The sequence below is a fragment of the Chiloscyllium plagiosum genome, unplaced genomic scaffold (genome assembly GCF_037043375.1).
Source record: "Chiloscyllium plagiosum isolate Xiang-an unplaced genomic scaffold, Cpla_swu_hap1 HiC_scaffold_4, whole genome shotgun sequence".
Classification (NCBI taxonomy): Eukaryota; Metazoa; Chordata; class Chondrichthyes; order Orectolobiformes; family Hemiscylliidae; genus Chiloscyllium; species Chiloscyllium plagiosum.
In genome coordinates, this window is record NW_028270142.1 from 12,161,249 (window position 1) to 12,177,650 (window position 16,402).

Here is a 16,402-nt window from a genome sequence, read left to right on the forward strand (position 1 = left end):
GACAACAGTAAGAGAGTCCACAAGCGCATTCTCTAAAATAATTTACCTAATTCAACTAATGATAGTGTTTAATCCAAAGTAAAAAGATTCAAAATGTTCTTTAAATATTAGGACCTTTTTTTAACAACATAATTTACATCTTGAACAGAACACTCACGTAATCAGAATCCTCCAGGCAACTTGGGTTATACTGTGGTATCTAAGGTGGAGCAAGTCTGTTTATGTACAGCTGTCATGATACGCTGGTTGGATCACAACTATTCTTGTTTACAGAAGGTGGGCCTAATCAATATGAGTGGGAGGTACTACAGTATGTTTACAAATTGGCCCTGCCTACTTGCTACATCAAATGAGACTGTAAAATAAAATAATTTTGATGTTAGAAATATAATCTTTTAGCTTTCAGAAATGACCAAAGGCGGGGTGGGGAAACATAACTGAAGATATGAATAATAAAAGAAACTTCTGAGATCCAATATGCTCCCATAATTGAAGGTTTAGTAAAACGTTTGACATAGAAACATAGGAAATAGGAATAGGAGTAGGCCATTTGGCCATTTGAGCCTGTTTCACCATTTGCTGTGATCATGATTGATCATTTGACTCAGCATGCCTACCCCTGTCCTGAAACAGTAACTGCTGACTCTGGGCTCCCCTCTCATCAGGAATATCTTTCTTGTATTTACCCTGTCTGGTGTTGTTGGAATTTTAGAGGTTTCTGTCAGATTCTTCCTCATTCTTCTACACTCCAGTGAACATAGTCCTAACTGATCCAGCCTCTCTTCATGCATCCGTCCTGCCACCCCAGGAATCAGTCTGGTAAACCTTTGCTGCACTCCCTCCTGAGCCAGAAAATCCTTCCACAGATAGGGAGACTAAAACTGCACAAAACACTCCAGGTATTGTTTCATCAAGGCCCTGCAAAATTGTGATGCATAGTGAAGCCACCAGCTGAGGTTGCCATGAAGGATTCTCCTTCTCAACTTCTCCCCTTGTTTGCAGCATAGTGACCCTCAGGTCACTCATTTTCCTGAAGAAGGGCTAATGCCCGAAACGTCGATTCTCCTGTTCCCTAGATGCTGCCTGACCTGCTGCGTTTTTCCAGCAACACATTTCCAACCCTCAGGTTAAACTCACCACAAGTTATCTCTGGGAGAGTGTTAACTTCGACAATTGCAGCAAGACATCAATGCTCCTGTACTTCAATCCTCTCATGATGCAAGCCACCATACCATTTGTCTTCTTCACTGCTGCTGCAACTGAATGGTTATTTTCAGTAACTGGTGTACGAGGATACCCAGGCCTTGTTGCACCTTCCCTTTACCAAATCTATCACCTTTCAGAATGTAAGTGGATAACCTAATATTTACCCTCATTATAATTCACATGCCATGCATTGTCTACTCACTATACGATGACAAGACAAAGGAGCAGAAGTAGGCCATTCAGCCTAATGAGTCCACTCAACTATAAAATGAGATCATGGCTGATCTGATAATCCTTAACTCTCCTGCCTTTTTCCTATAACCCATGCTCCCATACTGATTAAAAATCTGTCCATCTCAGCCTTGAACATACGTAATCACTGTAAAACATCTCTGTATCCTTCTCCCAGTTCAGTCTGGCTTTATTTCATCTGCAAACTTGACAATATGACATTTAATTCCCTCATTAAAACATCTAAGTACTGACTCATTTTCCAGTGACCTTTTTATAATAATAAAAATAAGATTATATAATTCATAATTGAGAGAGACACAAAGTAACTTGAAGCAGAAACAAAACATGTAAACAACATCAGAGGTGTAAATGTAGAAGAGGCTATTGATGTTGGGAAAAATAGGGACAAGGCAAAAATACTTGCAATACAAGCTCTTCAGTCACAACTTATTAGAGTTTTGGGTTGTCTTCCTGATTAAGGGCTCCTGCCCGAAACATTGATTTTCCTGCTCCTCAGATGCTGCCTCGCCTGCTGTGCTTTTCCAGCAACACACTCTCCTACTGCAGCTTAACAATTCTAGTATCTTCAACCATTGCTTGATATCATGTGGAGTGAATCATCCAACATTGTTCATGAGTGGCTGTGGCAGGACTGCAGAGATCACTTTGCTCTATTGTTCAGCATGGTTGACACCTCATTTTTAGGTATTCCTGGTGCTAATCCTGGCAGACCCACCTGCTGTCTTCACAGTTCCAAGTTTGGTCTGCATCATAGAAGCCTTCCAGATCTGTCAAGGCTTCTGAAATGTTGGTGTAAGATTATTATCATTTGTCAATGATGATCCTGCTGTCTGCATGGCCTCAATGTACATGTGCTCTGCTGTTCTTTATGGCTATCGTACAAGAAGCCAGATGCAAAAGGCATCGTCCAAGGAACCAATCTTGTCTTTTATTTATCACCTCAACTAATCCTGGTACAACATCTTGAAATTAAGGTATCATGTTTGCTATGTAGGTGGGAGAAATCTGCCCTGATGTAACACCTTATCCGATCCTAATGTCTGAAAGCAATTAGGCTCTTTCTCCATAACCCTACAATTCCTCACTGTTCCAATTCCCTTCTAAAAGTTACAGTGAATCTTCTTCTATCAGCATTACACAGTGCATTTCAGACCATAATAATTTGCTACATGGAACAAATTCTTCTCTTACCTTGCACTTTTCTGTCAATTTCCTTTATTCAGTGTCTATTGGCTACCAACCCTATGGGCTAGTGGGAAGTTTCTCCTTATTTATTCTAATAAAATGTTTCCAAATTTTGAATGTTTCTATTAAATCTCATCATTAACCAACTTCTTTAACCTCTCCATAAATAGAATCTTCTCATTTTAGTGCCATTCCAATAAACTTCCTCTGTACACTCCCTAAAACTAGGACCATAGAAGCAAAGGAAGGCCATTCAGTCCATTAAGTCTACTCCCCCATTCAATTAGATCATAACCAATCACCTACCTCCTTGCAACTTTCCCACACTATCTCCACATACTCTAATCTCATTTGTCCCGATAAATCTATTGAATTCTATTTTGAATATGTCCAAAGGTTAATCTTCCCCTGCCTTCTGGGGTATAGAATCCCAAAGATTCCCCACCTTCTGAGTAAAGAAATTCTTCCTCATCTCAGTCTTAAATAGCCTGCTCCTTATTTTGAGATTATATCCTCTGGTTCTGGACTCACCAGTCAGGGGACTGGTCCTGTCATCCATCCTGTCACAAACTATTAAGAATTCTCGTACATTTCAGTGAGATCTCATTCTTTGAAATGATATAAGCTTTGACATACTTGTTCATGTAGGTTAAGTAAAATGCTACAGCTAAAATTGAATGAATGACTTCAAAAGTTTTTAATAAAGCACCATGCTTTTCTACTCAAAGGTGCTGATATTAACCTCAAGGCAGTTTTGAAGAGTTTGGTTTGCTAGGGAGACTTTAGGAAGAAGCCAACATAGTGAGGTGAAAATCTATAATTGACACTGAGTTCAAGAAATTAATTTCCAGTTTGCATGTTTCCAGTCTGCACAGTGGTTGTGAATTGCATTTGTACAACATGACATCAGCTGCATTCAGAAACACGGGAAAGGGACAATTTCCAGGCGTAACTCAGGTGTGTTGAGAATGGATGGTGCACTTAGACAGAGAGCGACATGCAACTCCATTGATACCTCACTGTCATGGCAGTGAGGAGCAGGAGGAACACCTTTCTGTACAATAGGAGGTAGAAATCTATGGCTCTCACCAAGAGGGTGCAGTTGGAGACAGTTGAGGAAGCAACAGGGACCTGAGTTGGATTCCAGCCTCAGACGACTGTGTGGAGTTTACACATTCCTCCTGTGTTGGTGTGGATTTCCTCCAGGTGCTCTGGTTTCTTCCCTCCGTCCAAAGACGTGCAGATTATGTGGATTGGCCTTGCTAAGTTGCCCATAGTGTCCAGAGATGTGTAGCCTGGATGGATTAACCATGGGAAATGCAGAATTACAGGGATAGGGTGGGTCTGGATGGAATGTTCTTCGAAGGGTCAGTTAATGCCCTGCTTCTACTCTGTAGGATTCTATGAAGTCCCAATTCCCTTTCACTATGCCTTATCAAGTGGAACAAGTGGAGAGTGTCAAGCTCCTGGAAGTGGTCATCCACAACAAGCTTTCTTGGACTCTTCATGTGGACGCACTGGTTACAAAGACCCAACAACGTCTCTTCTTCCTCAGGCAGCTGAGGAAAGTTGGCATGACAGTGAATACCCTTGCCAACTTTTATAGGTGCGCCATCGAGAGCATTCTGTCTGGATGTTTCACTATTTGGTATGGCAACTGTACCATTCAAGATCGGAGATGGTTACAGATACTGGTGAACTCGGCCCAGATAAAGACAAAGACCACCCTCCCATTTTTGAATCCATCTACCAGGCCTGTTGTCAAGGAAAGGCCGCCAGCATTCTCAAAGATCCATCCCACCCTGACAATGTTTTCTACAACCTCTACCATAAGGGAGAAGGTATAGAAGCCGGAACACAAGCACCAGCTGGTTTTGAAACAGTATCTACCCTACTGTTGTTAGAATACTGAATGCACTCACAGGTAGATGAAAATAAATTGATTGATATGGTGTATATGGATTTCAACAAGGCATTCAATAAGATTCCCCACAGTAGGCTATTGTACAAAATGCGGAAGAATGGGATTGTGGGAGATATAGCAGTTTGGATCAGTAATTGGCTTGCTGAAAGAAGACAGAGGGTGGTGGTTGATGGGAAATGTTCATCCTAGAGTCCAGTTACTAGTGGTCTACCGCAAGGGATAGTGTTGGGTCCACTGCTGTTCATCATTTTTGTAAACGACCTGGATGAGGCGTAGAAGGGTGGATTAGTAAATTTGCAGATGACACTAAGGTCGGTGGAGTTGTGGATAGTAACGAAGGATGTTGTAGGTTACAGAGAGACATAGATAAGCTGCAGAGCTGGGCTGAGAGGTGGCAAATGGAGTTTAATGTGGACAAGTGTGAGGTGATTCACTTTGGTCGGAGTAACCGGAATGCAAAGTTCTGGGCTAATGGTAAGATTTTTGGTAGTGTGGAGGAGCAGAGAGATCTTGGTGTCCAGATCCTTGAAAGTTGCCACCCAGGTTGACAGGGTTGTTAAGAAGGCATACAGTGTTTTCGCTTTTATTAATAGAGAGATCGAGTTCCGGAACCATGAGGTTATGCTGTTGCTGTACAAAACTCTGGTGCGGCCGCACTTGGAGTATTATGAACAGTTCTGGTCACCGCATTATAAGAAGGATGTGGAAGCTTAGGAAAGGCTGCAGATGAGATTTACTAAGATGTTGCCTGGTATGGAGGGAAGGTCTTACGAGGAAAGGCTGAGGGACTTGAGGCTGTTTTCGTTAGAGAAAAGAAGGTTGAGAGGTGACTTAATAGAGACATATAAGATAATCAGAGGATTAGACAGGGTGGACAGGGAGACCCTTTTTCCAAGTATGGTGACGGCGAGCACGAGGGGACATAGCTTTAAATTAAGGGGTGATAGATATAGGACAAATGTCAGAGGTAGTTTCTTTACTCAGAGAGTAGTAAGCGTATGGAATGCTTTGCCTGCAACAGTAGTAGCTTCGCCAACTTTAAGTACATTTAAGTCGTCATTGGATAAACATATGGACGTACATGGAATAGTGTAGGTTAGATGGGCTTCAGATTGGTATGACAGGTCAGCCCAACATCGAGGGCCGAAGGGCCTGTATTGCGCTGTAATGTTCTATGTTCTATGTTCTATAACTCTTAAAATTCGCCTGTACCTGTGTTTTTGTTTTTGCCACCGTTTACCTTTAATTAACTTAACTCTGTGATCTGCCGGTGTTGCTCACAAGACAAAGCTTTTCACTGTGCCTCAGTACACATGACAATAAATTCAATTCCATTCAAATTCAATTCCTTCTGGCAACTAGAATTGCAAGAACAGCAACCACATGCAATATGATGTATTTGTCTGATTCTACATTTTGCTTTTGGACTCTCACCCCTCCCTTCTGATCTTCCCTCTCTCTTCGTTTGGTTTTCACCTTCTGATCAGCTCTCTCCCTATTTTGCCTCCAGCCCATCCACTTCTCTACTTCTCGTCATTTTGGTTTATCTTTCTCTGCTTTTCTTTTCAGTTCACAGGGCAGCTTCATAAATATTTCATTACTTCCCAAGTGTGCAACTCCCACTTCAAAAGACATATATCGCTTCAGAATAAAGGCGAGAGCTGCCTTCAGGCCACGAAAGCAGCCCAGTATGTGGAAGGGAAGCATTCAGCTCTTTGTAATTCCTAGGCCTGAATGACAGATCAATCTATCAAAGAGAGAACAGCCTTTCTCTGGGTCTTTGTGTACTTCAGAGATACTGACATCATTGCTCACAAATAAAATGAAAGCTGTATTTATGAGCAATCAAAAAAGGTGTTGAACCTAAAAATTGATTTGAGTTTATTTACTCCTGTCACATGCCCTGAGATAAAGTGAAAACTATTGTTTTGTGTGTTAACCAGAACAATCAGACCTTATGTAGTACTTCATGGTAGTAGAGTAGAATGCAGAATATGGTGTTACAGCTACAGAGAAGGTGCAGAGAAAGAGCAACGCTAATACAGGAGACGGTTGAATAAAAACAAAATACATGTATTTGGAAAGGCAAGGACTGATTATGGATAGTCAACATGGCTTTGTGCGTGGGAAATCATGTTTCACAAACTTGATTGAGTTTTTTGAAGAAGTAACAAAGAGGATTGATGAGGGCAGAGCTGTAGATGTGATCTATATGGACTTCAGTAAGGCGTTTGACAAAGTTCCCCATGGGAGACTGATTAGCAAGGTTAGATCTCATGGAATACAGGGAGAACTAGCCATTTGATACAGAACTGGCTCAAAAGTAGAAGACAGAGGGTGGTGGTGGAGGGTTATTTTTCTGAGTGGAGGCCTCTGACCAATGGAGTGCCACAAGGATCGGTGCTGGGTCCACTACTTTTTGTCTTTTATATAAACGATTTGGATGCGAACATAAGAGGTATGGTTAGTAAGTTTGCAGATGACACCAAAATTGGAGGTGTAGTGGACAGCGAAGAAGGTTATCTCAGATTACAACAGGATCTTGACCAGATGGGCCAATAGACTGAGAAGTGGCAGATGGAGTTTTATTCAGATAAATGCAAGGTGCTGCATATTTGGGAAAGCAAATCTTAGCAGGACTTATACACTTAATGGTAAGGTCCAAGGGAGTGTTGCTGAACAAAGACACCTTGGAGTACAGGTTCATAGCTCCTTGAAAATGGAGTCACAGGTAGATAGTGAAGAAGGCATTTGGTATGCTTTCTTTTATTGGTCAGAGTATTGAGTACAAGAGTTGGGAGGTCATGTTGAGGCTGTACAGGACATTGGTAAGGTAAAGGGTCCAGAAAAGATTTACAAGAATGTTGCCAGAGTTGGAGGATTTGAGCTATAGGGAGAAACTGAACAGGCTGGGGCTGTTTTCCCTGGAGGCTGAAGGGTGATCTTATAGAGGTTTACAAAATTATGAGAGGCATGGATAGGATAAATAGGCAAATTCCCTGAGGTCGGGGAGTCCAGAACTAGTGGGCTTAGGTTTAGGGTGAGAGGGGAAAGATTTAAAAGAGACCTAAGGAGCAACTTTTTCACTCAGATGGTGAAGGGGTATGGAATGAGCTGCCAGAGGAAGTGGTGAAGGCTGGTACAATTGCAACATTTAAGAGGCATTTGGATGTGTATATGAATAGGAAGGGTTTGGAGGGATATGGGCTGGGTGCTGGCAGGTGGGACTAGATTGGGTTGGGATATCCGGTCAGCATGGACGGATTAGACCGAAGGATCTGTGTCCATGCTGTATATATCTATAACTCTATGACTACTGATGATAGAAATCTGTCATTAAGACAGAGTGCTGGAAAAGCTTGGCTTGTCTGGCATTATCTGCGGGGAGTGAAACAATCTTAAATCTCGAGTTGAGTTTTACACTTATTCAGGACAGTGTTTTCAATAAATTATGGTAATTGCCTACTGCTAGTCCATCACCAACACCGCCCACCCCTACCCTGCTGCAGTTTTATAGCCAGTTGAAGGGGTGTTGGATGGTTCACCCGATGGGCAAGTCACCCTTCTGTGGTTCAATCAGTGCCTTTAGGTGGGCAATAAATGGCCAACACTGGGCCTCATCTCAGCATTGCTTTGGTACAATGGACGGTGGCAGGTGTCTTCATCCAAGAAGTAGTGAGTCAGGTTTAACTTTGCAAGCTGTTGGTCAGTGAGGGGAAAGATGGCTCCTACCCAGTCTACTGAATCAATTGGAGGCTCCCCTCCTACAGTTTAGCCTCCCCACATCCATATCACGGCCATCATGCCCTCACCAGCAGCACCCATTGCTGGTGGCTGGCAGGCTGGCCTCATCAGATCTAGGATTTACCTGGAAGTGCGAGCCCACCACTGAACACCACCTTCTCGGCCTATCTGCAGCTAGCCTCTGATTCAAAGGCAATGCTATCGGTCAAAGCATCTCCTGGAAATGGACAAAAGTTCTGCTTCATAATGAATAAAGAGTAGTGGCCCATAACACGTGAGCTGACAAAGTTGATGTGATCTTGACCCAGAAATTTATACTGAGATACAGGGAGTCCACCTTTTCTGTAAAATCTGACCTATCGAAAGGAATTGACAAGAAGTTGTGTCGAGATCTTTTCCTCATCAACCTGTTCAGAGATGTCATTATATAGCTCTAGAAAAAGTGGGACTTGAACACCTGTCTCATAGATTGGTACCTCAGGAGCCCTAACAATCTATGAGGAAAATTTAGCACTCATTGCTGGATAGCTACAAACCAATTTCCTCGTGAGTAGAGTGATTCTGACTGGATTAGTAGCAGGAAGTTTATGTGTGCAGTTTTAGCCTGTTATGCTTCAGGATCATCCCTGTGTAAACAGGCAGGACGCTAAGCATTGTTTCCGTCAGCCTGCACCTGAGCTGTGAGATTATGTTGACTGGATGTTCCCCATTAAGGATTCTGTGTACACTGTATATGAGCACAAAGAAATGCTGTGTAAATCTCATCACTGTTTAATTTGTAGATTTTTACCGTACCAATGGGTTTCGTTTTGTATCAGACACACAACTGACCACACAAAATGACACAAAAACCCAGAGTGGCAACTTCTGACTGCATTGGCATGAAGGCACTTAACTCCAAAACCCAGAGTTCTCCCTGTCAAATATATCAATGACTCTGTTGGATGATAATTTTTTTTTATTTTAAATGAACTGCATTTGACTGTGGTTCATGTTCTTTTTGCTCCAAGCTGTGAATGTATACCTGGAGATAGTGGTTAATTTTAATCTGAAAGAGCATGTGCATGGCAATATTAAAACGGGAAGAAATGTTAACATGTCAGGAAACCAATTCTAACCCCAGCATCTTCGACATTTAAATGGAACATAATAGACTGCCTGCCTGCAACCCCTTGGGAGTGGAAAGTTGTCTCTTAACATTAGGTAATTGCACAATTACAATGATATTTTAACGGTCTTTTAACTTTAATGGTGCATGCTAGTGTTTCCAGGGCTTCCCGGAATTTGTTAATGAAGACAAGGCAGGAATACAATAACAATTGAGGGGTCAAATCGATCTCACAGAAATACAACAATATTCTGTACTCTCTGCTCCTTTCAGGGCTGTAATAGGATTTAATTCAGAGCAATTCACAGAGGAGGGATTACTTCCTGCAGTTTGGAATTTTTCTCAGTCATATCAGTCATATCAAACTAAGGCTCTGCCTTAGTTTGAGGACTAATGTGACCTACTGCAGCAGAAGTAGCTGAGTGTTCAGAGACCTGTAGCTGATCAGCAGAGAGTCAGCAACAACACATCTGGAAGATAGAGAGAGAGGAGTATTTGAGAGGGAACTTGTAGAAAGGACAAAGCAGGGATGTAAGTAATAGAGAGTTGCAGCTCACAAGAGGTCAAGTTGGTACAAGCAGGAATTCAGTCTGCTCCACCTCTCATTCAAACACCTTTTCTCCTTGGCTCTTAACACTAATGACTGACAAATATCTATTAACCTCACTTTCAATGTTAGTGATCAAACTAGCATCAATTACCATTTATGGAAGAGAATCCCAAAGCTCCACCACATTTTCTGTGAAGAGGTTTTCCAAATTTCATTCCTGAAGGGTCTAGCTCTAATTTTTAAACTGTACCCTTGAGTTCTGGATTTCCTAAGTAGCAGAAATAGTTTTTTTACATTCTCCACATAATTCTTCTATAATGTGATGGTTGTGTTCTTGTGCAATCCTGCCTTATAGAAAAATCACACTTTAGAAATAGCGCTTAAAGTGTTCGTGATGTAATTGCATTACAGCCAACACATGTTTTGAAAGTTTGTGCTTTGGAAACAGTGTCCCAAGTTTGCGATTTGTGTTACAGCGAGTTTGCATTAATGAAATGCGTGTTATAGCAAAATGACCTGTACCACATTTCTCTTGTGGGTTTCTCTTGTAATATCTTGAAGGTTTCATTGCATTCGTCGATTAATTTTCTACTTTCCATAGAGTACAATTCTAATCTGTCCTTTGATATCATTCTCATAAATCTCTGCTGCGTTCCCTATAAAACTTGCTAATGTATACTTACTAATGGGCAGTGCCCCAAATTATTCACCATATTCCAGATGTGTTCCATCCTGGGCCTTGTATTACTGAAGCAGGACTTATGGAGTCATGGAATTGTACAGCACGGAAACAGACCTTTCAGTCTAACCAGTCTAAGCTGACCATCATCCCAAGCTAAACTAGTCCCACCTGCCTGCTCCTGGCCCATATCCCTCCGAATCTTTCCTATTCATGTATCCATCCAAATGTCTTTAAAACATTGCAACTGTGCCTGCATCTACCACTTCCTCAGGAAGTTCATTCCACAGTCAAACCACTCTCCGTAAAAGGATTGCCTCTTATGTCTTTTTTAAATCTGTCTCCTCTCCCCTTAAACATTTTCCCTTCATTTTAAAATTCCCCATCCTAGGGAAAAGACAACAACCATTAACTCTATTTATATCTCTCATTATTTTATAAACTACTATCAGATCGCCTCTTGACCTCCTACGCTACAGTGAAAAAAGTCAACCTTCTAGCCTTTCTTTATAACTTAAACCTTCCATACTCCATAACATTCAAACTTCTAAGCCCACATATTCTGTTCCACGAGATATACAAGTGAGCATTTCGTTAACCTTTAAGATCAGGTAATACAACCCAAAGTTTACAAACCTCTTTTAGCTCTAATCAGCTGGAGTATTGTACACAGATGTGGTCTCCTGACCCACAAGATTGCAACAGGGTAGGACACTCCAACTGGAAGTCCTCTGATTCACTGGCTCCTTTTCCTTTCTTTCTTTCCTCTTTTCTGCAGTTTTTCTTCTTAAACTACCCTAATCAGAGGGAATGGAGAATGGAGTGAGCCCAAGTCCAGCCCGGCACAGGAGATGAGTTGGAGACCATACCAGCATGGGAGATGAGACCCGGGGTGAGTCACAGGCCAGAGCCCGGAGCGAGAGGCAGACCAAGCCCAGGCCAGCCTGGGAGATGAGTCCTGGAGACAAGATCCAGAGGTGAGTCATAGGCCAGAGCGCAGAGCAGGAGGCAGAACAAGCCCAGACTGGCCTGGGAATCGGGTCTTGGAGACAAGATCCAGAGGTGAGTCATAGGCCGGAGCCCAGAGCAGGAGGCAGATCAAGCCCAGGCCAGCCTGGGAAATGAGTCTTGGAGACAAGATCCAGAGGTGAGTCGCAGACCAGAGCTTGGAGCCCGGAGTGGAAAGCAGACCAAGCCCAGGCCAGCCTGGGAGCCGGGTCCTGGAGATAAGTCACAGGCCAGAAGCCAGCGCTAGGAGGCAGCGAGGTCTTGTGTTCTGAGGCCCAGTAGGCATGGACTCAGTGAAAAGGATGATAATTTGAGTACATTGCAAAGATACCTTTTCTTCTTATTCTGGACTTTGAGTAATTTGAGCACTTTTCAAAACCTTGTATTCCTATCCCAGACTTTTTTTTTAACTCTTTCAGTTCTGTAACCAACACATAAAGTATCTGTAGTTCGGTACCCTCTACCTAGGATGGTGCCAAAGAGGAGACATTACAAACTCTTCACTGCACTCATTTGAGTCCACATGACAACAAAGGCTATTCTATTTTACAAGGAAAATATGCTTGCCACAGAGAGATTGCAACAAAGGTTCACCACATTAATTCCTAGGATGGAGAGATTGTTTGATGAGAAAAAATGAAATAGACTAGACCCATATTCTCTGGAGTTGAGAAGAATGTGAGATAACCTCATTCAGTTGTACAAAATTCCTAGCAGGATCACCAAGATAAGTATGGGAAGGAATCTTCTTCTGGTTGAGGGTATTGTTTAGAATAAACGGACACAGTCTCCAATTAAGGGGCTAACCATTTAAGACAGAATTTCCTCACTTGGAGTGGTGAATCTGTGGAATTCTCTGCCCAGAGGGCTGAGGACATTCACTCATTGAGCATGTGCAAGATGGAGAACAATTGATTTCTACATATTAAAAACTTTAAGGGATGTGAAGTTAGTGCAGGCAAATCGAAGCCATGTTCTAGAATCATAGAATTCCTATAGTGTGGAAACAGGCCTTTTGGCCTTATAAGTTGACACCGACCCTCTGGAGAGCAACCCTTCCATACCCATTCCCCTACTATTCTACATTTAACCTGAACTAATGCACCTCACCTACACATCCCTGAACACTATGGGCAATTTAGCATAGCCAATTCACCTACACTGAACACCTTTGGATTGTGGGAGAAAACCAGAGCACCTGGAGAAAACCCACACAGACACGGGGAGAATGTGTAAACTCCACACAGACAGTCACCCGAGGCTGGAATTGAACCCAGGTCCTTGGCACTGTGAGGCAGCAGTGCTCACCACTGATCCACAGTATCATTCTAATTGAATGACAGAGTGGAGTAGAAGGATGAACGGCCTACTTCTGCTCCTATTTCTTATGATTGCATGTCCTTAATAATGGACTTGACAATTTCCTGAGAACAAATGTTAGGCTAACTGGTTTATAACTCCTTGTTCTAAGTTCGTCTCCAATATGGGCAGCGTATAACACACAGGAGCTCGCCTTTTGCGACCAGAGCATCTGAGGATAAATTCACTCTCTTATTCCAGTGGCAAAGGCATTGATGTGATGAGATCCGATGTATCCATCTCAGATTCTGAGGTCTCTCCAACACTTGACAGAGAGGGAGAATCCCATGAGCCTTCCCAACTGTTCCAAGGAGCCAGGCACATTTTGCTCCCACTGTTTGCAACCTCACAGCTTTCATATGGTGCATGTGCTTGTTCAGGACTATTGCTGCTCTGCAGATTTTAGATATCACCGGTCTTGACCTTGTGTCGACTATGCCTCTTACCCATGCATGGCCATTCCTGTGGTTCCTACAGCAAACATCATCCCTGAAGTAAACAGTCTCTCTCACTTAAAGCAGTCTTGTGTCCGGCATTGGTGTTCCTGAAGTTGTTTGTCTGGGAAAATCAGATTTAACCTCGTGTGGAATCTTCTCCCCATTAGAACACTGCTGGATCTATCACTGGAGTTGCATGAGAGGTAGACCTATAAACAAATAGGACCCAGGACAGTTTGGTATCTAACGAAGCTGAACGTTGTTTCTTTAAGCGTGCCTGCAAAGTTTGAACTGCTCTTTCTGCCAGACCATTGGATGATGGATGGTATGGAACTGTGTTTATATGATGAATCTCATTTGATGTTTTGAAATAGTCAAATAATTTCCACACATTCTTTCCACATACTGGGCCCAGTCTTCGATGGAAGGATCGAATGAGTCAATCTTCCCAAATTACAGCATGATGCCAGAAGTGCACACCCCAACTCAAAGATGACTATGATGTGCGAGTTTCTTCAGGAACGTGCTTCACTGTCATCACCACTGAAATAACTCCACAGAGGCAAGTATCACCAAGTCAGCCTTTATTTACATGTGGAAAGTCTTCAACACTGATCCAGCTCCCTCACAGACAGCTCTCAGAGTGTCAGAATGTCTGACACTACTCTTTTTATTTGTCAGCCAAGGCTCCCTGAATGGACCAGATTAACTGCACCAATCAGGGAACTCATATTCTATCAGGTCCATTAGGTGGACCTCGTTACAATCACTACAAACTGGGTTTCCCATGCATTGTTGGATCTATCACACCACACTCCCAACACATCGCCAAATTAATGTCACTGTCAGGTACAGACAGAATTAAATGTAAATATTCATTATAACTGTGTCAGTTTACACAATGATTGTCAGAATAATTTCACATGTGCAACAGGAAGAAATCAGTTACTAAGAGCTTTTTAATCATAAAGTAAATGTATCATGAAATGAAGTCTCCTCAGTATTTACGATAATTTCCCTTACTGGCCTCCATTAATACAGTGAATTATTAACTATTCTAGCATTTCAATAAATACATATTCACAATCCATCCTGACAAATATGAGCATGTGTTTGCTAATGTGAAAAATAGAAAATGCTAGAAATTCTCAGCAGGACCCCTCTTCCGAATTCAATTCATCAATATTATCACAACAGCCAATAGCATTTTTGTGAAAAATAATTCCCATAATCCACAGGTATACTCCAACAAAAAGATGGCGTTCCTTTAAAATCCTAACCACAGCAACAAATGTTCGTTTTTACTGAGAATGCTCTATATTATTTCAACAAAGTAGTGTTAGAAAGTGAAGCATGCAATTTGAGTTCATTTTCATGCCTCTATTATAAATTCTTCAGAGACTCTCAGAATTCATCTCCTGTCACTCCCCATAGTGCAACGCATTCTCCCTTTCCATTTCCTTCAATAAATGCCTCAAATGAACATGCTCCACCAACCATCTCTCAGGTGTTGAATTTCAGATCCTAACTACCCACTACACTCTATTAGTTTGTCCAATTACCTTAAATCTGTGCCTCTTGTTCTCAATCCCAGGGACTATGGGGGTAGTGTCTCCTGATCTACTCTGTCTAAGTCCCTCATGATTTTGTCTAGCTCTATCAAATCTCCTCTCATCATCTCTTTCTCCATGGAAAACAAGCCACGTGCCAAATAAACTGCTTGCCAAAAACGTTAATGCAAATGTTCACCAACCGGAAACCATGGATGAATCTGGAGATCCATTGCCTGCTGAAGTCCAGGTGTGTGGCGTTCAGTCATATGATCCTGACCTTTACAGATATGGCCTCCAGAAGGCCAATAGAGAAACCAAGAGGCAATACCAGACTAAGCTAGAGAACCAAATTAATCACATGGACACCCGCCATTTTTGGTAAGGCTTACACAACATAACAGGCTACAAAGCAAAGCAGAACACAATAGTAAATAAAAATACACCCTTCCCTGATGTTCTCAATGCATGTTATGCTCGGTTTGAACAGAAGGTCAGTGAAATGCTCTCACCTGTTCCAACAGCCTCAGATGCATCTGTTCCCTCAGTCACTGCTGCAGACATCAGCTTGGGCGTTTTGAGAGTGAACTCACGGAAAGCAACTAGCCTAATGATGACACCGGCCGTGCACTCAGAGCCAGCTGGCATTTTTAACCTCTCCTTACTACGATCTGAAGTCTCCACCTGCTTCAAGAGGACCACCATCAACCTAGTACCAAAGGAAAATCATAACTTCAATAACTTCAATTACTTACGCCTGGTGGCTCTGACCATTATGGAGTGCTTTGAGAGGTTAATCATGGCTCACATCAACTCCAGCCTCCCAGACTGCCTTGACCCCTCGCAACTTGCCTGTCGGCACAACAGATACACAGCAGACACCATCTCCTCAAGCCCTACACTCATCCCTGGAACATCCAAGAGGCAATACCAGACTAAGCTAGAGAACCAAATTAATCACATGGACACCCGCCCGTGTGGGTGGCATGGTGGCACAGTGGTTAGCACTGTTGCCTCACAGCGCCAGAGACCTGGGTTCAATTCCCGCCTCAGGCGACTGACTGTGTGGAGTTTGCACATTCTCCCCGTGTCTGCGTGGGTTTCCTCCGGGTGCTCCGGTTTCCTCCCACAGTCCAAAAATGTGCAGGTCAGGTGAATTGACCATGCTAAATTGCCCGTAGTGTTAGGTGCAGGGGTAAATGTAGGGGAATGGGTCTGGGTGGGTTGCGCTTCGGCGGGTCGGTGTGGACTTGTTGGGCCGAAGGGCCTGTTTCCACACTGTAAGTAATCTAATCTGGACAACAAGGATGTCCATGTCAGACTCTCACTCATTGACTACAGCGCCGCCTTCAAATTATAATTCCAACCAAGCTAACTTTCCAAACTCTGAGACCCAG

At 42.7% G+C, this 16,402-nt stretch overlaps 1 protein-coding gene across 1 annotated transcript in view; it reads right to left on the reverse strand.

Annotated features, from left to right (window-relative positions):
- Nucleotides 1-15,710, reverse strand: part of trpa1b (transient receptor potential cation channel, subfamily A, member 1b) — a 133,702-nt gene extending 117,992 nt beyond the window's left edge. The window contains exon 1 of the mRNA XM_087985804.1: nt 15,518-15,710. Coding sequence (XP_087841930.1) covers nt 15,518-15,710 — 193 coding nt within the window. The remainder of the gene's footprint in view (nt 1-15,517) is intronic.
- Between the last annotated feature and the right edge of the window lie 692 nt (nt 15,711-16,402).